Source organism: Tursiops truncatus, chromosome 20 (genome assembly GCF_011762595.2).
Source record: "Tursiops truncatus isolate mTurTru1 chromosome 20, mTurTru1.mat.Y, whole genome shotgun sequence".
Taxonomy (NCBI): domain Eukaryota; kingdom Metazoa; phylum Chordata; class Mammalia; order Artiodactyla; family Delphinidae; genus Tursiops; species Tursiops truncatus.
Genome location: NC_047053.1, coordinates 50759710 through 50783745, shown reverse-complemented (window position 1 = coordinate 50783745; position 24036 = coordinate 50759710). Strand labels below are relative to the sequence as shown.

The window sequence follows — 24036 nt, the reverse complement described above, 5'->3', positions numbered from 1 at the left end:
TTCCCCCGGCTCCCTGCGCAGCCTCGGAGCTGGACCCACTCTGCCGAGCGCAGGCAGCCAGTGAACAGGGATCCACGTGTCCTCACAGGAAAGACAGAGCAACATGTACCAAAGTGAGGCCCTGTAACATTACCCACTGACCTTTTCAAAAGTGCCCAGCAGGACGTGGCAATGGCCAAAATACTCTGAAACAAATAAAGGCACATGGATGAAGAAGAAGAAAGCCCACAACACACCTCGATTCCACTCACCTTCCCCGGGTCCCACAGTCTGGCAACACGAACCCTCTGGCTGTCACGGGAAGGGGCAGGTTACCCAGTAGGACTCTCATTGCCCGAGAAGCGTGGGAGAAAAAGTGCGTGGGGATGTGGGAACTGCCTGATACCCACGGGGGAGGCGTGCTGTTCTGAGGCCTCAGCCGCTGCCAGGCCTGCACGCTACATATGGGCACGTGTGCAGCCCAAGAAGACAGGAAGCGCCCATACCATCTCCTTCATCCACCACAGCATGGACCACTAACGGGTAAACCTCTCTGTCCAGGTCAAAGCCAAGCTGAAAGAAAAGGAAAAAGAAAAAACGAAAGGGACTTAACACATTTAAAGGGCACAGTAATCCGTCAGAAAAGGGAGGTCTTGTCGGGAAGCCTGAATCTCATCTCTGTTCCTCTTCCATCAACCTGGTTAACTACCTAAGTCCGTAGAATTGAAGGCCACCAGTCTCTTTGTAAAAAGTCCCCTAGATGTAAAGGCTTCTAACCTGCAGGTCTTTCCTTCGGACACGGCTTTCTCAAAATATCCTGGGTTAATGGGCTACTCTGGGATAGAAAAATTAGATGTATCCTTCCCAGGGCGTGAAGACGTTACAAGGCTGAAGGGGAGCATGGCCTTCGAGTACCCGGGCCCATCCTTTGCTGCTGGCCAGGGTCCTGAGTAGCTCCCACGCCCTGTGGGTCTGTGGGCAGAACCTGCCCTGCGCTTTCTCCCAGTGGCCGGGCCCCTCCGCCAGCCGGCAGCTCACCTCCTCTTCAGCCCACTCGGAGGGGTCCACGGTGTGGGAGGGCAGGCAGAACTGCTGGCACACCCCACGCTTGTAGTGCACCGTCTCTGACTGCAGGCTGTTGTCTTTGGGGATGTAGCTGTTGATCAAAGTGGGAAGCAAAGCGAAAGTTACTGACAGTTTCCTCTGTCTCATGCCTGTTCTCAGTTATCAACACGTTCTCAGTATAGAGTGGAAGAGAAAAGAGAAGAAAAGATCTTCTTTATAATCTCTTTCCCTTGCCCTTGCTTGGTAATGCTATTAAAGTTATCTATTCAACCCACATATCCACAGAAAGGTAGCTTAATAGATTTTTAACAGCATCATGATGACCTGAAGGACTATGCTGCTATCTGTCCCTGTACCAAGATGACATAGTTTGAAGGGGAAAGGTGAAAAAGTAAGGCTGGGTAGAAGAAAATCCAAATTCAGGAACCAGCTCTCACCTGGGTGTAGAAAAAGAATGTTTTCCTCCACAGGTGAGCACGTCAGGCACAGACCCTAACCTGTCTAGGAAGGATGTGGCTCCCCGGTCCTTTGTTCTTACCTGGCAATCCCATTCTGGAACTCTTCGGTGGCCTGATAATAGATGGTGATGGCCACCCGAGCATCCGTGTCAAAGGTGAACTCCACGTTGTAGTGGACTTTCGCTCTGCTGGCCTCTTCCCCCGGGGTCTTCACTTCCTCGGCACATCTAGAAAACCACAAAGACTCAGCATTTGGGAGTAGCAAATTAATATTTTAAAAGTAATCTTTTTTCTTTTTTTTTGTGGGATCTTAGTTCCCTGACCAGGGATGGAACCATGCCCTCTGCAGTGGAAGTGCAGAGTCCTAACCACTGGACTGCCAGGGAATTCCCTTCTTTTTTTTTTTAATATTTAGTTATTTGGTTGCACCAGGTCTTAGTTGCGGCTCGAGGGCTCCTTAGTTGTGGCATGCGTGTGGGATCTAGTTCCCTGACCAGGGATTGAACCCAGGCCCCCTGCATTGGGAGCGAGGAGTCTTATCCACTGCGCCATCAGGGATGTCCCTTGTTTTCTTTTTCTAATTGAACGTATGTGGGCTTCCCTCTGTGATCATACACTTTCCATCCTCATTCTGAATGACGGCAGAGCACTTTGTTACCACTATCAGGGGGCATTTAGGGGATTTCTGATATTTCACGGTGCCACAGTTAACATCCTTGTGCGTTTGCCAGGCTTTACAAAAAAAAGTTTTTAATTTTAATCAAAGTTACTAATCACATAGTTTAAATAGTTTCCACAAGGCTTGTGACAAAAAACCAGCAGGTCTCTTTCTGTCCCTTTTCCTCTTCTTTAGAGAAAACTGCCTTTACCTCTGTAGCTGACCATTTTGGCATTTATCTGCATGTTCATTTTTCAGTTTTAGGCATTATCTATTGACCTCCTACTATGGAAATGAGACTTTCTCTTTCCTCACTCTGCTCCATGTTGGGACACCCCTTCCACCATGTGATACACCATGATTTTGTTAGCTCAGGACATCTTCGTCTATACGACTGTGAGTCCATCAACATTATTCACAGTTCAGCCACAGAGTAATCTCTAATAATTTTTCCTTTCCTGCGTAAGTTTTTCTTAGAGCTTGTGCTCATTTTGCTTTTTTTTCAGTTGCTTAGTCTTTTATGCACTAGTCACTAATTCAAATTCAAACTCTTTGGCTGTCTACATCTCGACGTTCAGACGCACCAGGCATTCTGTGCACCTTGTCTTTTTGAGCAGGACACTTATGGAGCCTTCTGACCTGCTCCATCTGGACCCTGATCCCTCCGTACCTGCACACGGCTGCCACCCTGGAATCTCCCTGTCCCATCTCCCTGTGTGTCCCTTTTGCCTCTCTCCCGGAGAATCGCATGCTTCCTGCATCTCCTGGCTTTCTCTTTCTTGGGTTACGCTTTCCTTTTGCTGGAGCACAACTTCCAGTAGCATCCTGGAAAAGGGTGTGTTGGAGGGATAAACTTTTCGAGAGATTTTATTATACAATCACACGTCATTGAAAGTCTGGCTGAGGGAATTCCCTGGTGGTCCAGTGGTTAGGACTCGGTGCTTTCACTGCTTAGGATGCGGGTTCAATCCCTGGTTGGGGAGCTAAGATCCTGCAAGCCACGAGGCCAAAAAAAAAAAAAAAAAAAAGTCTGGCTGAGTAAAGAATTCTGGATTATAAATACTTTAAAAAAGTCATTTCAGAGCATTGCTGCGTTATCTTTTAGCTCCCAGGGTCGAGCACTCAGTGGACCTTTGTAGAAACTCTTAAATTATGTACGTCGTCGGTGATTCCTTCCATGTTCTCCATTCTCTCTTTCTAGAACCATTAGTTGGCTGTTGGACCTTCTATTCTTCATATCTTTCCTCTTCTGTTTTCCATAGCTTTGCCTTTATGCTCCACTTCCTAGAACATTTCCACTTTTCTTCTGATATTCTATTGGTTTTTTCATTTCTACATTTTTAAGCTCTGAGAGCCTTGTTTGTTTGCTAAACGCTTTGTGTCACTGCGTCCGTGAAATAAGAAGGCAGTATCTTCTCTATGTCTCTGAGGCTACAAATCAAGGTTTCCTCTTCCTGCAGTTTTTATTTCCACTTTTTCCCCCTGTTGGCTTGTTTTACAATTGTCTTTCATACGATAGGCGTTCCTTATACATCTGAGAATCTTTGGTTGTCTGCTCATACTAAGACATTTAAACCCCCTAATTGTGGTCCATGGGGACTTCCCTGGCGGTCCAGCGGTTAGGACTCCACGCTTGCACTACAGGGTGCATGGGTTCGATCCCTGGTCAAGGAACTAAGATCCCTCATGGCACGCGGCCAAAAAAATAATAAAATCCTGATGGGAACTGAGTGCACGGTGGGGCTTGGGGATGCTAGGCTTCCCTGGGGACTCATCTGGGTCAGGAGAGGGACCTCCAAAACCAGTCTCTTTGGTCTTCCCACCTGGGGGCGTCTGATTGTCCAAAGAACAGTTTTCCTCTCTTCTAACAATGGCCTGACTGCTGGCATTCTGGGCTTAGAGTTGGGGTTGGGGGGCAGGCTGGAGGGCTCAGCATCCAACGTTTCTGAATTCACTTAACCCCCTGATTTCAGTACTGAGTCCAGCCCTTAGCTGTGCCTCGGTCCCCCAAGTCCAGAGATTCTTTGTTTGAACTTTTCCAGTGAGCATCGTCTGCCAGCCTTTTGCCAGGGTGTGGGAGGGCAGTTCTGGCTGTGTAGTCTAAGGGAGGGGGGATCTGAATACCTCTCAAGCAGACTTTCCACTAACCTCCCTCCTTTTAGCCACCCCCACCCCCAAGATGTCCAGAGGTACCTGGAACTGCCAATTCCTGAGCCTTCTGGGAGAAACCACAGTACAAACTGGTGATTCTCAGCTTTTCCTTCTGTTTGTTCAGGATCCTGATTTCTCAGGTTTAGTAAGTTATTTAACATTCACCACCTGTTTCCAGTCTCTAAAATTTTTTAAATTAATTAATTTATTTTTGGCTGCGTTGGGTCTTTGTTGCCGTGTGTGGGCTCTCTAGTTGCGGCGAGCGGGGGCTACTCTTTGTCGCGGTGCATGGGCTTCTCATTGCAGTGGCTTCTCTTGTTGCGGAGCATGGGCTCTAGGCGCGTGGACTTCAGTAGCTGTGGCTCGAAGGCTCTAGAGCGCAGGCTCAGTAGTTGTGGCACACGGGCTTAGCTGTTCCGCGGCATGTGGGATCCTCCCGGACCAGGGCTCGAATCCATGTCTCCTGCATTGGCAGGCAGATTCTTAACCATTGCGTCACCAGGGAAGCCCCAGCCTCTAAAATTTTGTTGCCGTTGCTCCTTTCCCACTCTCCCAATTTTTGTGGATTTGTGCTGTTTAAAAATACTCATTATTGTTTAGTGGGGTTTGGAGAGGAAGCAAAGGTACATGTTCAATCCTCCATCTTTACCTGGAAATCTGAGAATCAGAATTTACTTTAGTTCCATCTCAGAAAAAACAAAATCAAAACTCACCCTTCATCTTAACATTTATTGATCACCAGGTGCTTTCCCTTTCATTATCCCCTTTAATTTTGACAACAGCCATGAAAGGTAAGGTTGGTTCACTATTTTACAGGTGAGAACCAGAAGCTCAGAGCAGTTGCCTCATTTTATTCTAGAGCTGCAGCCAGGCTGCCACATCCGAGGCCAGGACCTCAAGGGGGCTCAGACCCCTGAATCCATCTCCATCAAATACGCGAGCAGACCATATGTGATGAGAGAAACAAGTAGCCGGAGCAGCTGACAGCTGGCAGGCTCCTGAGGCCTCAGTAGCCTCCATCTATCCTGCTGTGGCAGGAACTCCCCGGTGGAGGGGGGCCGGCCGGCTGCAGACTCTTCTGCAGCAAAAGAGTTTCCCCTTGGCTGCGCCGTCCCCAGGGTTGACCCCAGGGGTGTGAGCAGCTGGGGAGGCAGTTGAAAACCTCAGGGACAAATAAAATATTAAAAAACTGAGACAGAAAACAGATTAGTGGCTGCTTAGGCCGGGAAGAGGGGTTTCGGGGGGAAATGAGGGATGATTAATAATGAGTATCGGGTAATAATGAGTATCGGGTAATAATGAGTATCGGGTTTCTTTTCGGGGTGAAGAAAATGTTCTAAAATTAGATAGTAGTGATGGTTGCACAACTCTGTGAATAACTAAAAATCACTGAATCGGGGGACTTCCCTGGTGGCACAGCGTATAAGACTCCGCGATCCCAATGCAGGGCACCCGGGTTTGATCCCCGCTCAGGGAACTAGATTCCACGTGCATGCCGCAACTAAGAGTTCACATGCCGCAATTAAAGAGTTTGCATGCCACAACTAAGGAGCCTGCCTGCCGCAACTAAGACCTGGTGCAACCAAATAAAAAAATAAATACTAAAAAAAAAAAAAAAATCACTGAATTGTACACTTTAAATGAATGAACTGTATGGTATATGAACTATATCTCAATGAAGTGGTTATATTTTATTCCTAAAAATTTATTTTTTAAGTTTTTTTTTTTGATGTGGACTATTTTTAAAGTCTTTATTGAATTTGTTACCATATTGCTTCTGTTTTATATTTTGGTTTTTTGGCCTCGAGGCATGTGGGATCTTAGCTCCCTGAGCAGGGATCGAACCCACACCCCCTGCATTGGAAGTCTTAACCACTGGACCACCAGCGAAGTCCCCGAAGTGGTTGTATTTTAAAAAGATGATCAGAGAGAAATAAACTCCCTGATCTATACAAGCATAAAATGCTCTCCGAGTCATCTTCCTTTGTCAACTGAGAAGAATGTGGGACCTCTGGTTTGCCCTAACCAAATCTGTCTCCCCAGGGAACCAGTGAGTCTTAGTAGACAGACTTGCTATCTGGAGAGCAGCATCTGTTTAAAAATCACATTACCTCTGGGACTTCCCTGGTGGTCCAGGGTTAGAACTCCGTGCTCCCATTGCAGGGGGCCCGGGTTCAATCCCCAGTCAGGGAACTAAGATCCCACAAGCCTTGCCATGCAGCCAAAAAAAAAAAAAAGAAAAAAGAAAAAAAAATTGTGCTATCTCAGGGACAGCACAAAGAAGACAGATGCTGATGATAATTAGTACTGACAGTGGTGATTAAACAACAAACCCAGTGCACCAGAGGAAGGGCACATGAGATTAAGAATAAATTACAAAGGAAATATAGGCAATAAAATAAGGATTTCCTGCACCAAGTTCAAACATCCCATCTTCACACAGGCTTGTCGAGGTATCTGCAGAATTCACTTTCTCCTCCAACTGTTCTTTTTCTGGAAGGTTCACCAAATCGGGGTAATCATGACAGCTTCCAGGAGAGTGAAAGTTCTTCCCAAACACTGACTATCAGAGAAAGTTCTGAACAATCTAGGTGCGGAGACCCCTCATGCCAGCAGCCCACGGCCCGGAGGCCTAGAGGCCGGGCTCCGGGTCTGACAGAAACCGCTCTGTGGGTCCCCTGGGGAGTCGGCTGCCCCTTCACGAAGAAGGGCCCCTGGAACCTGGCCCCCGCCGGCTGGGAACTTGAACTTACTTGACGAGTCTTAGTGTATCCTTTCGGATGTTGATCAGGCTTCTCAGAGTCTTCACTGGTTCTTGGGGAGGAGGGGCAGCGTAAGGAAACTGTGTCGGAAACAAAGTGGGAGAAGACTGTGTTTAGAAAGACGGATAACCATAGTAAGGGGACGTGCTCGAGGTCACAGCTACTGGGAGAGCTGGGATCCGACTTGGTGTCCAAAGCGCTACATTTATCTGCTTTTCCCATTAGATGAAGCTTATGTGAGTCAGCATTCAAAATGCGGACACCTAATAAAAACTCCCACTGAAGTTCCAAATACCAAGGGACACACGGTGGCCGAGTTAATCACAAAAGGCTTTTCCACCTGACCTTACACAACGGGGAGCCGGACCTGCAAGGATTTTCCTTTAGTGAAGCCACATGGTGTCTGAGGAATTTAGGAACTGCAAACACAAGAGAACCCCATCATGTGTACAGAGTGGAGGTCTGCAAACAGTGAAGAACAAATTTCCTCCGCAGCTGATCATATAAAGGAGAGTTTTTTTTAAAAGAACGTGAGCCAAAGAGCTCTTTTGGGGTCATCAAAGGTTTGTGGTTGCCCATCACTTACCTCACGCTTTCACTCTCTTTCCCTGTTTAAACATGTGGGTTTGGAGTTGTGAGTTGATGACAATGAGGAGAGGAGAAAGGGGACACAGTAGAACATTTCACTGGGAACGGCTTTGAGAAGATTGAGTGATTTAAAATGTTCCCGCTATTCTTATAACGTCATTTGGGCAGTAAACATTTTTTACATGTGATTCCCAGAAGACCTACTAGTGTTTGGAGCTTTGCAAAACCGTGGTCCTCTTAGCTCTGAAGAGTCTACCCCCTCATGCGGGTCTCAGAAAACAGAACGTCCACATGAAACTCTGTGTCTTCCCAGATTTTTGCTGTTTTACTTGGGAAACATAATTGAACCTATGGTACGTCTGATTTTGTGTATTGTGATCCCTGATACTTCATGTGCATGAATGTGACCCTTAAGAAAATACATTGAATCCAAACTATCAGCTGTGCGTTCAGATTATTGCTTTGTGGGTATTGTGTAGCAACATTTTATTTTTTCACTGATACCTTAAACGTATATTCTGTTTTTTTTTTTTTTTTTTGGCCATGCAGCGCATCTTGTGGGATCTTAGTTCCCTGACCAAGGATCGAACCCCGGGCCCTCTGCAGTGGAAGTGTGGAGTCCTAACCACTGGACCGCCAGGGAATTCTCACCTTAAACATATATTCTTTTAAAATATATGACAGTTGGTTTTTCTGATTACAAAGCAATACACGTTTAAGCAGAAAACTTGAAAAACACAAAAAAATACAAAACCAGCCATGATTTCACTACTCAGTGATACCAAAGTTAACATTTGCAGAATGTGTCTTTTGGGATAGGCATCCATCCACCCACCCACCTCCTCTCTCCCTCCCCCCGCTCTATCTCTCTGCACTGTTTCAAACTGTACCTACTCTTTTATTGTCTCTCTTTCACTTAGAAAGATGTGGCAAATGTTTTAAAGCCTATAATTTGACAATATAACTACACACATTAGAGACAGGGGCCTACTTTAATCAATTCCACATTATTCAGTGTTTTCAGTTGGTTTTACTTTTTTTTTTTTTTTTTCCTGATATAAATGTCGTGGTGAATGCTTTGTCCCTACATTTCTGCGTGCCTCTTTGATTATTTCCTTAAGACATTCCTAGAAGTGGAATTACTGGATCAAAGAGTAAGCATATTTTTAAGACTTTTAAAACTATTTTGCCAAATTGTTCTCCGGAAAAGCTGATTGCAACTCTGCCCTCCTGCTTGCAGCGTATCAGGAGGCTTTTATACAGGAAAGCTGAAATCCTATAGTTCAGATCCCATCTGTGGCCCATTTCTCCACACACCCCCCACCCCCTTTGCTGGGCTGTCACACTAAAAGAATTTAAAACAATTTTTAAATAAGCTTAAGCAAAAAGTAATTAGGCAGGAAAACCCAACACAAATGCTTGTCTATTCTAAAGCCAAAATAAATGACTTTGGGATTAAAATTTTTTTCTGGAGTAGCGAAGTTAATCATATTCATTTGCACGGGTACTTGGGAGTTATCCTTAACTCCTACCTGAGTTCAAAAAAAACCCAGAGGTTTTCCCTTCACTCTTTGCCCTTTCCCCTCTATATCCTCCCTACCCCCGCAAAAAAAAAAGAAAAACAAAAGGAAGGCGGGGTGGGGGGGAGTTAGTGTTCTTCACCTTCCGTTTAGAATATTACATTTGATGATAACTGGCAATGGAACACAAGTTATTCGCTGCTCAGGGAAAGGCAACCGTGGGATCAATTGTTTATATACATAAACTATCCTTATAGTATAATAAATCCACACTTACATTTTTAGCTCTTTACCCTCTGCCCCGCCAAAAGAAAACCATTGAAAATCTGTTTAGGAGAAACTAATCCTGTTTGTAGGCTCTTACCTACCAAAGCTTCTGCCTTAATGGCCATTCACGTACCCAATCAGAGTCTACCGGCAACACTCAGTGCTGAGTGTAAAGAAAGACTTAAAGTGGAAAAGATAAGGTCCTGCTCCTTCAGGAAGCAGCATTATAAGGAAGATGATATAGTTGCACAAATAACTGTAACACTAAACAGAAATGCCACAAAAAGGGCAACGATACAGGAAGTGATCGCTTCTGGCTGAGGTAATCCAGAAGGCTTCATGGAGGAGGTGGTATTTGATCTGGGATCTTGAAGGATAAACGTAATTTGTAAATTCAGAGATGACAGGGAAGACAGAGGAGACAGCAGGAACAGAGGCAAACTAAAGAAAATACTCTGCTCTTAGAGTCGCCTCCCCTACCTCTCTAGGCCAGGTTAGCCCACCGTGACTCTAAGCTTCTTCGTGATCTTCGCTTTTAAAACGATCATTTATTGAGCACTTACTAGGTGCCGGGCACTATACTAAGCTCTTTACATACATTATCTTAGTTATCCTTGGAACAATCCTGTGAGGGAGAGATAGTTCTTCCCTTTTTGCAGATAAGGACATTGACACAGGAACAGGTTCAGTATCACCTTCCAAATTCCCACAAGTTTTAGGGAGAAGAGTTGAGGTTTGAACACATTTTACCTCCATCTTTCTCTAAGATACTCCTGGATACAGCTGCTTAACCTAGAGATGACGAAGGGATTGAAGTACCAGTTATTAAAAGATCTGAAAACACTAACCTATGTCTTTGTTCATTCTTTTTTCTTAGCAAGGCACTGATGAACTTTTTTGTTTGCCTACAGTACCTCTTTAACACATGCACCATTACTGTATTATATTTAGAGCAAGAAAAAGTATCTTAGTTCACTTAAAGACCAGAGATTTCACTCCTATGCTAACAGATACGTGTGACATGAAAGCAAAGTAACATCTTCTTGGGACCGAAGGAGATGAAGGTCAGGATGGACTCGGGTCCAAGCACCACCCCGAAGGAGCCGCTCACCGGTCACTCCACTGTGCTCAGAACAGCATCAATAACCGTTTCTCAGTTCACATCCACAGTTTCCACTTGCCTTCTTATGACCTTGGAACCGTCATTTTCTCAGCCCCAGTTGTACCTCATTAGGGAGTGAGTGATGACAAGAAAGGTCAGACAGAATTTATTTTTCTCAGATGCAAGCGCTCTGGCATAACTAGGCCAGTAAATGGGGAGAAGTGGCCTTTTCTGTCCTGCACACAACATGCCGCCAGGCGCACAGATGGAGGAGGACCCCCAGGCCTTCTGCAAGCCGTATCCTCACTTCTTGCCTCAAGCTCAGTATGGGCTTAGGAGACGTCTTCCCGTTTCTCAGACAACATCCTGGAGTACATAAACTCTCACCACCTTACGAAGGACCTTAAAAACAGCTTCCAGAATTCTCTTTCACTTTTCATAATGAAGACAGGCTTATAAAGACTAATGTGCAAAGAATGAAATCGGGTCTGCTCAGGGACTTGTGGCCCAAACCTGCCGGGTCAGTAATGTGTTGACAGAGAATTAAGGCTCAGGTCCCTCCACTCTATTCATCTAAGCAGAAATGCTGCCAGAAGAAAGCCCACTTAATGGGGTAAAATTTGGGTAACTGTTGCAATGACAGCTTGCCAATGCCCATCCATGAAAAAAGAGAACATAGGGAAACGTTTACTGAGTACTTACTATGGGCCGGGCGTCATGCTGGGTTCTTTAGATTTTTTTTCATTTTACTTTATTTCATTTATAAAATATATATAACATGAAATGTATCACCTTAGCCATTTTTAAGCACGCAGTCCAGTGGCAGCAAACGCATTCACATGTCCTGTGCTATCGTCACTACCGTGGAGCTCTGGTTTAGATACATTCTTACTTAATATTCTAAACACTAGTAGACATGCCGGCCATGCCCACCAGTCTGTAAGCTCTTGGAGGAGAGTCTGAAATGAAGGAGGATCTCAAGAAATATGTTCGTTGACTGGATAAATGAAGAATATCAGTATTAACACCCCCATTTTGCAGATAAAGAAACTGAGACTCAAAAGATTCACGTAATTATTCAAGGTCTCAGGGCTAATGAGTAGCAGAACCAGGATTTGAATCCAAAAGCCACACTGTTCGTCCTGCAGCTGCCTTGGCTACAGCAGGGCAAGGCTACATGTTGTTCTGATCCCAGGAGTGTTCCAGGTACCTGAGTAGAGTGTAGAGAGAGTCTGAACGTTAAACGATCACTGCAAAAGGTACCGAATCCTGTTCAGGTTCTAGAGGCTGGTCGAAACTCTCTGGATTACACCCTTACGCTTAGGCAGCAGTACATACAACAGCATATCTAATGCCACACTCCTTTTAAATTTTAACAGGAGTATCTAAGGTCTTCTCAGAGGAAAGCTTTCTTGGAGCACTGTATGACAAATTCCCTTTGTCTGTAAGAGCTAACAGCACCTGTAGAAGATACAAAGGTATATTCAGGGTGTGACGTCAGAGAACGTCAGCAGAAGCAGGGGAGATGTTCATCACTGTTTACCTTCTGCCCAAGATGCTCCAATATGTGTTACTGATAGATATTCCTAAAGTACGGTGGTTTCTCCTCTAAATTATTTTTGAAGAACAAAGACATCTGCCAATTCATTCAACACCTTCACTATGCCCTGAGCGCTATGCTAGCCTGGATTCGGTGATGGACCAGGCACGCCTCTCTTAGTTCCACCTGTAAGGGGCCCACAACAGAGCTTGCATCTGGCGCCCTGCACTCAGGTACCAGCAGCGAACCGCCCCCCCCCCCCCCCGCCCCAGGACCGGCCTGCTTGTGTCCGCGCTGAAATAACCCTAAATCTCAGAATAATTTAAATCCCAAGCACCTCAAGCCCAGGATGGGGGTATAGTACCCACTCAGCCAGAGGAACTCTTTCAGTGGGCCCCAGGGGGTTGGCGATCAAGGCTCATATGAATACAGAGCAAGCGCCTCTTTGACCTTTTATCCTGGTGCTCGTCAGTTTCCTTGTTAGTTTTCCTTACACCAGCAAAGTGCCACTTGGCGGCCAAATGTGGAACTGCCGGTTTAGATAGACCGGATAAGGATATGGCTGTGTGTGTGGGGGGGGGGGGGCGGGGTACACATATGTATATATTCATATACACATATATGTATGTATATATCAACCATGTATCCTAGATTTTCTAACCATTCTAATTTCAAGTATTTTGTTAAACTACCCCCCATATCTGCACTCACATTTTTGCTGTAGAAAATATGGTCCCAGTGCATACGCGATAAAAGGATCTTACTTCAATTGTAAATTATTGGGTAATTCCCAGTAGTCTGTAAAAGGGCCTATAACCCATTCATAAAAATAAATAATCAATTTCCATAAAAAGGTTTTTTTTAAGGTACATAATTTGCTAACATTTGCTATTAGATTCAGGCCTGACCCTATACACACATGGCATCCTGGATTTGGCCACTGGGAACTCCCTCAGTTGGCTCCTGTGTCCTTTTGACTCGCCCCATCACTTTTTGAGCACTTCCTTACTTTCTGGCACCACAAGATATTCCAAGTTGATGTTGTGTTTCTCTGTCCCCTCCCTGGAATTGATCACGTCTCCAAGGATCCCTGGTTCCTTTTTAGAGACGTCTACCTCAGACCACCATGTATTCACTAATCTTTTACCAGTGAACACTTGCTCTGCTTCCAGTTTTCAATATTACAAACAATGATGCAATAAACATTCCCTGAAAGGAAACTTAATAGGAAAAAGGAGGGGGGGGTGATGTAAAAGAAAAACAAATGAATATGACCTAATGCAGTTTTTACTTAAGAAGAAAAAAGCCCCAAATGCCAAAAATCTGCCTCTGAAGAGAAAGGAAATTATTTTTAGGCAATTTATGACTAAAAGAGAAAAGTACTCATTTTACACATAGACATGTAATATTTGTATCAGAGAAAGAAATAATAGTTAATATGGAAATCAACATCTGGGATCATATGAATAGCTCATTTACAGCCCTCATTTACATAAGCGCTCGCTTTTATAGATTTTAGGGGTTTTATATTTAAAATTCAGTTCCTTCTTATTTGATGCCTGGTTACTTTCTCAGCTTTCTCTACTTCCCCTCTTCTCAGCTATGTAGTGTGTCCAAGACTTACCAGTGGATATATTTAGACTTGTGATACTTTATAACATTTTCTTAGATCCACATCAGGGAGAACAGTTTACTCGGGTTGAATGATGTGAAATGAATACAAATTTGCCTATTTAACCAGCTGTAGCCCTGGGACAGACTGTACTGTGCCTGCTGTCCACCAAAACATCAATGAGCTATATTTACAGCAGTAAAACCCCTTTTCACTAATTTTCCATCCAATCCTCGTGGGGAGTCAATCACCCATGTAGAAAGGCTGGTGACCACAAAGCTGACAAGATGTGAAAAGACATTTTTTTCACTCAAATCAAAGATGTGAGGGAGATACCACGAGGGTGTCACATGATGACCTTAACTCAAAGATGCTCTGTGTTCAGGTTTGCTTACCAAAGGAATCCACTCAAGATGGCAGTCTATCTATAGTTTGTTAACTCCTCCGCTGGGTCCCCTGGCAGGGTGCACATGGGACCAATGTCCTGGCTCTATGACATCACCTCTAAGGTTGATCTTTCCAAAATATTTAAACCCTACTACGAGTACGCCCAGTTAACCAGTTCTCTTTGATAACAAGAGCATGAAAGATCTACTGCGGAGAAAAGCACCCATCACAAAATCGCCCTGGTCTCTGTGAACAACCGTCACAGACCCATTTCCTCCCTCTACTTATGGTTTGGGTCTTGACTCATATCGTTCAGGAGTACTCAGACCGGGCAACAGGTTGCGTACACGCTAATACACCTCCAGGGCTACGTGTGCTGCTTTGACGACAAGTGAAACCTACTCAACTTCCGGTTCCCCTGACTGAAAGCCCCTCCCATCGGGATAAAACACTACCCAGTCATCCTGTGCTTCTACAATAAAAGTATCTTTCTGAAGATGAGCTGCTTTTAGATACAAAGGGTTGTGACTAACACCAGCTCATTTTAAGGAGAGTTAAAAGGGAAAAAAAGGCTTTTAGTAAAGCAGACACTGTCATCTTTTCCCTCCAGCAAGTTGGTAAATAATGACTAATGGTCAGAGAAACGACTCCTTTCAGACCAGCACCCCATTCTAGATGCCTGACTTCCACATTTCATCTGGTCAGGAGACTGGTAACCCAGCTCACAAATAAGAATCCAGTTTTAAGTAAGAGATTTTGAGATGCTTAATAGTGTAGGTAAAGAATATGCTCAAACACCAGTATCAGCCAAAACAGGTATTTTATTTTGGGGTTTTTTTTTTTTTTTTTTTTTTTTTTTTTTGCGGTACGCGGGCCTCTCACTGTTGTGGCCTCTCGCGCTGCGGAGCACAGGCTCCGGACGCGCAGGCTCAGCGGCCATGGCTCACGGGCCTAGCCGCTCCGCGGCATGTGGGATCTTCCCGGACCGGGGCGCGAACCCGCGTCCCCTGCATCGGCAGGCGGACTCTCAACCACTGCGCCACCAGGGAAGCCCTAAAACAGGTATTTGAAAATACACAACAATAAAGCAGAAACTAACACACCACTGTAAAGCAATTATACTCCAATAAAGATGTTAAAAAAATTAAAAAATAATTAAAACAATAAAATACACAACATATATATTTTTTCCAAAGAAGCATATGAATGTTCTAATGCCACCAAGTATTAGTTTTCCAGTCATTTTATTTAACAGAGGTGTTTTCAGTAGGCCAGTTATGAAGAAGAGCAAGTGGACCGAAGTCCTCCTCAGTCTATATTTTAAAAACTAAAAACTGTAAGCTGGTCTTCAAGTTGAAAAACTCCAAGCTGCCCACCTGTGCCCCTCCTGAAATATACTGACCCTAAAACTATCTCTGTAAGAGCCAAGATCAATTACAAGAGTTTCAAGTCTCCATCTCATATTTCTGCAAGGAAATATGCTCTGAGGGACTTCCCTGGTGGTCCAGCGGTAAAGAATCTACCTTACAATGCAGGGGACGGGGGTTCGATCCCTGGTCAGGGAACTAAGATCCCACATGCCACGGGGCAACTAAGCCCATGCGCCACAACTACTGAGCTCACGCGCCTCAACTAGAGCCCACGTGCCGCAAACTACATAGCCCACGTGCTCTGGAACCCGTGCACCACAACTAGAGAAGAGAAAAACCCGCACGCCACAGCTAGAGAGAAGCCCGCGCACCAGAACGAAGAGCCCGCACGCCTCAACGAAGATCCCGCGTGCCGCAGCTGAGACCCAATGCAGCCAAAAATAAATTAAATAAATAAATAATGAATAAATCTTAAAAAAAATACGCTGAAGTCTGCTATGTTAGGAATCTCAGCTTCAGAAAAAGAATAGTATGAAATACAGAAACATTTAAGTTTATAAGCCAATCAAATACAGAATTCTAAGCCCAGGTAAGGTCAGTTTCTTTGGCTAAGCTACCTATTTGCAGATACAGCCCTAGGCCCAGGAAGAAGGCCATTAGTAATTCAAAAACCCTAATGAGATTTTATTTTGGTTAGCTCATCATGAGATATGGAAACCCCATATAACTAGAACAAAATAGCATAAAATAAAAACCTATATGTTATAAAGCAGAAAGTAACACACCATTGTAAAGCAATTATACTCCAATAAAGATGTAAAAATAAAAAAGACCCAACACAGTCAAAAAATAAATAAATTAAAATAAAAAAATTACTGCTGTTTATAAACAAAAACAAAAAACCCTATAGCATATGTATGATAGTTTTAATTTCTAAATTGTTAATACTAAGATCTGTAGGGACTTCCCTGGTGGTCCAGTGGTTAAGAATCCGCCTTCCAATGCAGGGGACAGGGGTTTGATCCCTGGTCAGGGAGCTAGGATTCCACATGCTGCGGGGCAACTAAGCCAGTACCCCACAACTCCAGAGCCAACGTGCCACAACTAGAGAGAAGCCCACACACCTCAATGAAAGATCCCGCGTGCCACAACTAAGACCCAACACAGCCAAAAATAAATAAATAAATATTTAATTTAAAAAAAGATCTGTAATTTGCAGCTAATTTAACAAGGTACCAATCTGTTTCACTTTGCCCTACTACGTTTCCAAAAGTCTTGAGAGCTCTGATTATTCTTCACTCACTCCTTAATAGCAGTGTGTAGGACTGGTTAAGAATCCGCCTGCCTGTACGGGGGACACAGGTTTGAGCCCTGGTCCGGGAAGATCCCACGTGTCAGGGAGCAGCTAAGCCTGTGCGCCACAACTACTGGGCCTGTGCTCTAGAGCCCGCGAGCCACAACTTCTGAGCCCGCACGCCACAACTGCTGAAGCCTGCGTGCCTAGAGCCTGTGCTCTGCAACAAGAGAAGCCACCGCAATGAGAAGCCCGCGCACCGCAATGAAGAGTAGGTCCCGCTCGCCGCAACTAGAGGACGCCCACGTGCAGCAACGAAGACCCAACGCAGCCAAAAATAAATTAAAAAAATAGCAGTGAGTAGCCAAGGTTATATAAACCAACTGAACTAATTTCTTTGGCTTACATGTTAAATATATATTAAATATATTAAAGTCTAAGCTCACTTAAAGTCTGTCTGTAATGAAATCTAGAGCTAGAAGTATAACTCTTATGTTCTAGATGGTGAATCTCAGAGACAAAATACAAGTATTTACAATATATCATGCACAGAGTCCAATCCCAAGGTTGATTCACGTCACTGGCTTCTCTCTCATCCTGTGTTCCATCCTCATCCCTTCCTTGACCTCCTACCTGACATCTCTGTGCCCCTCCACCAGTCATCTATCACCTCTCAGTCCATCCTTGTAAGTCTTCACTCCTTTAACCACATCCTTCAACATCTCCAATTTTCCTATTCTCAGCCAACACTTCTCTATGGCTCTTCCTCTTTTTACTGATTTCCTGCATGCTATTAAGACCCTGGGCTTCTGAGCATCTTTACAGGCTTGTCAGAAGTGATTCCAGTTCATCAAGAAAAAAACAGGTGTCCTAGCATTAACCATAAGCTTTCTGAGACTAAAAGGAGCCAAGTTCCAAGTTTAAACGTAGTGCAAAAAAAGACGGCAAAACAGATAATGATTTCCCAAGAAGCAATACATGGTCATATCTCCTAACACAGTTAGTCTGGCTCCTAGGTTTATAATTCTCAGCCTGGCCAATTCAAAGATTCTTTAAGCACTACTTAATAATCTGCCAAGAAAGCACAGCCCCAAGATTAAGTGGGAAGTTCAGCAAGAGGATTTAGTGACTGGCTTCTAAACAAATCAATTATGGAAAAGGAAAGATTTGTAGTGGGTAAACCTGACAGAGCCCACCTTCACCAAGCGATCAAGGTTGCCATCACTGGGAGTATGTCATGAACTGTTACGTGCCTCTGATATGATGTAATAAGGGCACTTACCTCTGTGGTGTTCTTTCCGCAAATCCATAACCCTAGTCTAATCACAAGAAAACATCAGAAAACCCAAATTGATGGGAGTTCTACAAAATATCTAACTAGTACATCTCAAAACTGTCATGGTCATGAAAAACAAGGAAAAACTGAGAAACTGTTAAAGATTGGAAGAAATGAAGGAGACGTGACAACCAAAGGTAACTGGGACTAAAAAAAGACATTAGTGGAAACACCGGTGTAGTCCTAATAAAATCTGTAGTTTTGAAAAATAGTAATGTACCTATGCTAATTTTTAGTTTGCATACATGCTCCATGGTTGTGTAAGACGTTAACATCAGAGATAGCTGGGTGGAGGGAATATGGGAATTCCCTACTACCTTTGCAATTCTTCTGTTAAGTATTAAAAAAAAAAAAAAACAAAGTTCAGCAAGAGAAGTGCTGAGAGGAAATGGAGAGCAAAGGATCCCAAAGTGGAAGGTGTAGGTCTTGGCCCTTCTATTAGTGGTTGTGCAATTTTACACAAATTGCTGTACCCTACTAAGTCTCTATTTCCTCACCAGTAAAATGTGCTTGATAATAGCTACCTTATAATTTGTGAGATTAAAGGTTGTATTAGGGATTTCCCTGGTGGCACAGTGGTTAAGAATCTGCCTGCCAATGCAGGGGACACGGGTTCAAGCCCTGGTCCGGGAAGATCCCACATGCCGCGGAGCAACTAAGCCCGCAAGCCACAGCTACTGAGCCCTCCCGCCACAACTACTGAAGCCCGCCTGCCTAGAGCCCATGCTCCGCAACAAAGAGAAGCCACCGCAGTGAGAAGCCCACGCACCGCAACGAAGAGTAGCCCCCGCTCGCCACAACTAGAGAAAGCCCGCACTGCAACGAAGACCCAATGCAGCCAATAAATAAATAAAAATAAAAATAAAGGTTGTATTAGTCCAGTCAGGAAAACAAACCACACCAGGTATTTTAACAGAGAATTTAATCGAACTGGTTAAACAGGCACCGGAGAACCAAAACACAAAAAGGGGACACCGAGCTGACACAGAGTCACCTCAGGAAGCGGCAACAACCCCTGGGGCTGAGGGACTCAAGGGGACAGGTGGGGGCTATCAGCCTAGAGGCCCCCTGGGGGTGGGACTCTGGTCTCTGGGTACCACCCTTTCTCTTCCTCCAGCCCTGCAGACCCTCTGGCGCCCTCTGTTGGCAGAGCCTGGAAATGGAGAAACCTGGCCGAAGAGTCCCTGCCCCAGCATTACCCAGCCCAGGTTAGAGGGTGGTTTGGGACTGAGAGACAACAGCTGAACTGTTAACTGTGAAACAACTTTGTAGACTGTAAATGTTACCCACTGGTACTTATTATTTTCATTACTTCTATTAAGTGCCTGAGCTAACTCTCCCTCTTTTTTTTTTTTTTGCCACGCCACGCATCTTGCGGGGATCTCAGTTCCCCGAGCAGGGGGTCGAACCAGTGACCCCTGCACTGGAAGCACGGAGTCTTAACCACTGGACCCCCAGGGAAGCCCTCTCCCCTTCTTTCTTTAAAAAATATTTAACAGTATGGATTAACAGAGGATATGCACCTCTGGTGTTAAAAGCATTTAAATTTTTAATAAATGGAAAATATGGGACGACATTCTATTCTATAATTATAGCAACCTTTACCGCAAAGCTCGCTTTGTCAGAGCTGTCTTCTAAAGATAAAGCGTATGCCTGATTCATTTCTGTCATAGTCAGGGCTACTATTTTAGTTGAGTCAAATAAGTGTGTTCCTCAGGGATGCTATTTACATGTAACCAGGCTATTTGACCCAGAAGTCTTTGACTTTTATAGACTTTTGTAAGAACACTTTCATTACAATTTAAGGCCATTATGCATCTCTTTAAAAGCTGAAAAAGTTAACCAAATTTTTCTTTGAAATGCAACGCCAATACATATAGTTTCCCGTAAACGGGGGCGGACCCTGACAACAGGAAACAGAGGTGAGAGTGTGCACACTTAGTTTCAGTAGGTTTCAAAGAAATGTCGAGGAACTTCCTACAACACAGATGCTTTAGTTTCACTGTTGAAAACCGCAGCAGTTCTTTGTGCCCTGGTTTGTTAAGAAACACAGCCTTAAACAACAAACCAAAAGTTCAAGCAGTACTTTCCAAGTCAGCAAAACTTATATCACAAAGTAAAGTTCCTTTCTCAGAGCTTCTGGAAGCTCTGTCTACACTTCATTTATCACTTCCCTCTTTGTGTGTATATCGTGTCTGAGCTTCCTGCGAGATTATAAGCTTGAGGGCAAAGTCTAGGTTAGAGATATCTTTGTATCACCCAGAGTGATTAGACCAGCACACATAAAAGATAAAACTAGGTATGTGCAGACTGAATATATGAATAAGGTCTTCAGAAGAGCACAGCATGTGCCCATGGTGACCATCTGGGTTGTGCATACTTGCCCTCAACGGCAGGTTGGCACAATTAATACTCACAAAATAACTAAACAACAGATTGCCATGTGTTTTTTGTTTTTTATTTTATTACCTTTTTATTGAAGCGTAGTTGATTTACAATGCTGTGCCAATCTCTGTACAGCAGAGTGACTCCGTTTTATGCATATAGACAATCGTGTTTTAATATTCTTTTCCATTATAGTTTTTCCCTGCTGCTGGGGTACTAGGATTGACCCCTCTGGCTGAGGGCTGCTGATGCAGAAGCAATGCTGACCCGCCCCCTGCTCCCCCCCCCCCGCTACTGCCACGTGTACACACGGCATCTGGGGCACACGTCCACCGCCTCTTGTTGGTACATGGCCATAAGCAGGGGCTCCCTGGGCCACATGGACACCAGGCCACAGAGAGCACTGGCATGTCTGTGAACCACTCCTTCTTTTTTTTTTTTTTTGAACCACTCCTTCTTTCCAAGACATTCCTTTTTTTTTTTTTTTTTAAAGTCAGGTTTATCGAGGTGTAATTTACAGCCAGTAAAATTCACCCATTTTAGTGTACAGTTCTATGAATTTTGACAAACGCTTACAGCTCTGTAACCACCATTGTAATCAAGGTATAGCACACTTCCATCCCCCCACAATGTTCCTTCATTCCCTTCTGCAGCCAACCCCTCCCTGCACCCAGCAGTGCCTAGCAACCATTCATCTGTTTCCCATCCCTACAGTTTTGTCCTTTCCAGAATGACAAGACACATTCTTTCCATGCTTAAATAAAATAGCCAAAGGCCTCACTGAACTCTGCACAGATCACCGTATGTTCAGCTGCCCTATGAGCCCCTCGTGTATATCTGGAGGGGAGAACACAGGGTCTGATGGGTGCAAAGGGCGGCAACATTCACTGCAGCGTGGATGACTTCACAAGCTCTACAGAGCGCAGGAGGCGTCTTCGTGAGCTGTGAAGCAGCTCTTCTACATCCAAAGACAAAGACCTCTTATTTTAAACTGTCTCTCTATGGAATATCCCGGTTCCTTCTTCCATGATCGTATGGTACAAGACACAACCAGATTTCCTTCTGGTTTGGTTGAGCTTTTGGTATTAAAAGAAAACATAAATTACTGTAGCTGAAATAGAATATAGATTAATAAGAAAATTCTGTTAAGCTAAAAAGCTTGAGTTCCAGTAGAATGTCCTTCCAGCCTATCAGATTTGGCTTGACCGCACAGTGAGTTATTTTGTGCCTAGCAAAATACTGAACTTTTACTGAATTCTTTAAGAATCACTCAAGAGCTTCCTACACAACTTCAGGCTAACACGAAGCGGAGTACAAAGAACGTATAAATGCAAAAAAAGGGACAATTTCGAGTTCCCTGGCAAATCGAGAGCGAGGGAAATTGCAAATTACCTTCCAGCACAATACAAGGTCACATTACAGCTTTTTTTTTTAATTTAAAATTTTTACGCACAGAAAATCCTTGCCCTATAATTTCAAAGCCCCAATTATACTGCTTACTCATTCCCTCTCTACTCTATGTAATAAATTATTTTATATTATATCTTATATTTCATATTAGATATATAAGTGGTTAGCTATCAAATTTTGAGATGTATAGGGCTTCCCTGGCGGTGCAGTGGTTAAGAATCGCCTGCCAATGCAGGGGACGCAGGTTCGAGCCCTGGCCCGGGAAGATCCCACATGCTGTGGAGCAACTAAGCCCATGTGCCACAACTACTGAGCCTGTGCTCTAGAGCTCGAGCGCCACAACTACTGAGCCCGCATGCCACAACTACTGAAGCCCGTGCGCCTAGAGCCCATGCTCTGCAACAAGAGAAGCCACCGCAATAAGAAGCCCACGCACTGCAACGAAGAGTAGCCCCCGCTCACCGCAACTAAAGCCCGCGTGCAGCAATAAAGACCCGATGCAGCCAAAAACAAAAATAAATAAATTTATTAAAAAATTTGAGATGTAGTTTGAAGAAATGATAGAGAATTTAAAGTCAAACAGTGCTTCCCAGCTCCCATCAGCACAGATTTGAAAATGTGAAGAAATGAATGCAAAGGTTTAGGACAGACCTCCCAGCGCCCACAACAGATTAAACACTTGTACTGACTTCTGCTCCCTCTGAATTCCCACTGAAATGACAGCAAAGGGAAGAAAAAAAAGTCTAAAACCACAAGAACAGAGAGAATGGGAGAGGAAATAAATAATTGGAAGCTGTATCACACACAGACAAGTGGAAGCTGATTTAGGAGAACAGAAAAGGCTGAAATTCGAAACGGCAGAAACATATTTATGCCCAGAATCCCAGAAAGGCTTAGGAATTGGAGGCAGCAGGTCGTCATAAAAGCGGGGTACACTGAGGTTTGAAAGAGGAGACTGGGAAGGTCTGAATGAAGAGCATTTCGACTCTGAGATCTTTTCCCAGACGCCAGGTGGCCAGGAGGCCACCTGTCCCCTCTCTAAGAGAAGACGTTTATCAATCAGAGGATTTGACAGTCCCAGGGACACCGGGCACAACCAAGGGCAAGGGAGCTCTTTGAAAACACGGGCCTAAGTCAAGGTCTCCATACGGAGGCTTGCTGAGACCACACAGCCCCTTCCCCGCTCATCTCCTGGAACCCGGCCGTCAGACTTTCAACCCCTTCCCCTCTGTCCCCCACCCCCAGGCTGGACATGAGTGGATTCTTCACTGGAGAAACTAGTTACCGTCGCTTGATTTATGACAAAGGCGATCCTGCAGTGCTGTGAGAAATGATGGATGGTCTTTTCCACGGTCGGTGCTGGGTCAATTTAAACAAAAGAAAAAGGAGGAAAAGAACCTTGGTCCCTACTTCACAGCACACCCCAAAATCAATTCCAGATGGATGACAAGCCTAAGTGTGAAAGGTTAAACAAAGCTATTAGAGGAAAATCAGAGCATCTTCATGACTTTGGTATTTGAAAGATTTCTTAAATAGGATACAAAAAGTGCTACCATATAAGAAAAAACTGATAAATTGGACTATATTAACATTTAGAACTTCTGTTCAACTAAAGATACTGGGAAGAGAGTGAAAAGGCATAAGCTTCAAAGTTGCTAAGAGACTAGATCGTAAATGTTCTCACCACAAAAAAGAAATAATAATTACGGGCCCTGATGCTGGTGTTAGCTAACACGTTGGTAGTAATCATATTGCAATATATAAATTTATCAAATCAACACACTGTACACCTCACACTAACACAGTGTTCTACGTCAATTATATCTCAATAAAAATAAATTAATTAGTATTCGTTTTTTATTTTTGGCTACGCTGTGCGGCTTGTGGGATCTCAGCTCCCCAACCAGGGATTGAACCCGGGCCACAGCAGCGAAAGCACTGAGTCCTAACCACTGGTCCACCAGGGAACTCCATAAATAAATGATTTTTAAAAAGAGAGAGTGAAAAGCAAGCAGAGCCTAGGAGAAGATATTTGCAATGTATTTACCTGAGAAAGGACTCATGTTTTCCTTATTATTTCCTCACTAAGAAAGAAAAAGCAGCTCAGCTAAGAGAAGAGATTTGAACTGACACTTCGCAAAGGAGGGATCCA

General features: G+C 44.2%; 1 protein-coding gene across 5 annotated transcripts in view; it reads right to left on the bottom strand.

Moving 5' to 3' along the window:
- Positions 1-24036, bottom strand: part of RNF157 (ring finger protein 157) — a 78116-nt gene that overhangs the window by 19548 nt on the left and 34532 nt on the right. For all 5 annotated transcript variants that reach the window (XR_004523741.2, XM_033847178.2, XM_033847176.2 and 2 more), the window contains exons 3-7: positions 7065-7153; positions 1583-1729; positions 1018-1135; positions 486-552; positions 142-185 (exon numbers count right to left, since the gene is read on the bottom strand). Coding sequence is in view for 4 of the 5 variants with exons in the window: in XM_033847178.2 (XP_033703069.1) it covers positions 142-185; positions 486-552; positions 1018-1135; positions 1583-1729; positions 7065-7153 (465 nt within the window). In the remaining variant the exon portion in view is untranslated. The remainder of the gene's footprint in view (positions 1-141; positions 186-485; positions 553-1017; positions 1136-1582; positions 1730-7064; positions 7154-24036) is intronic.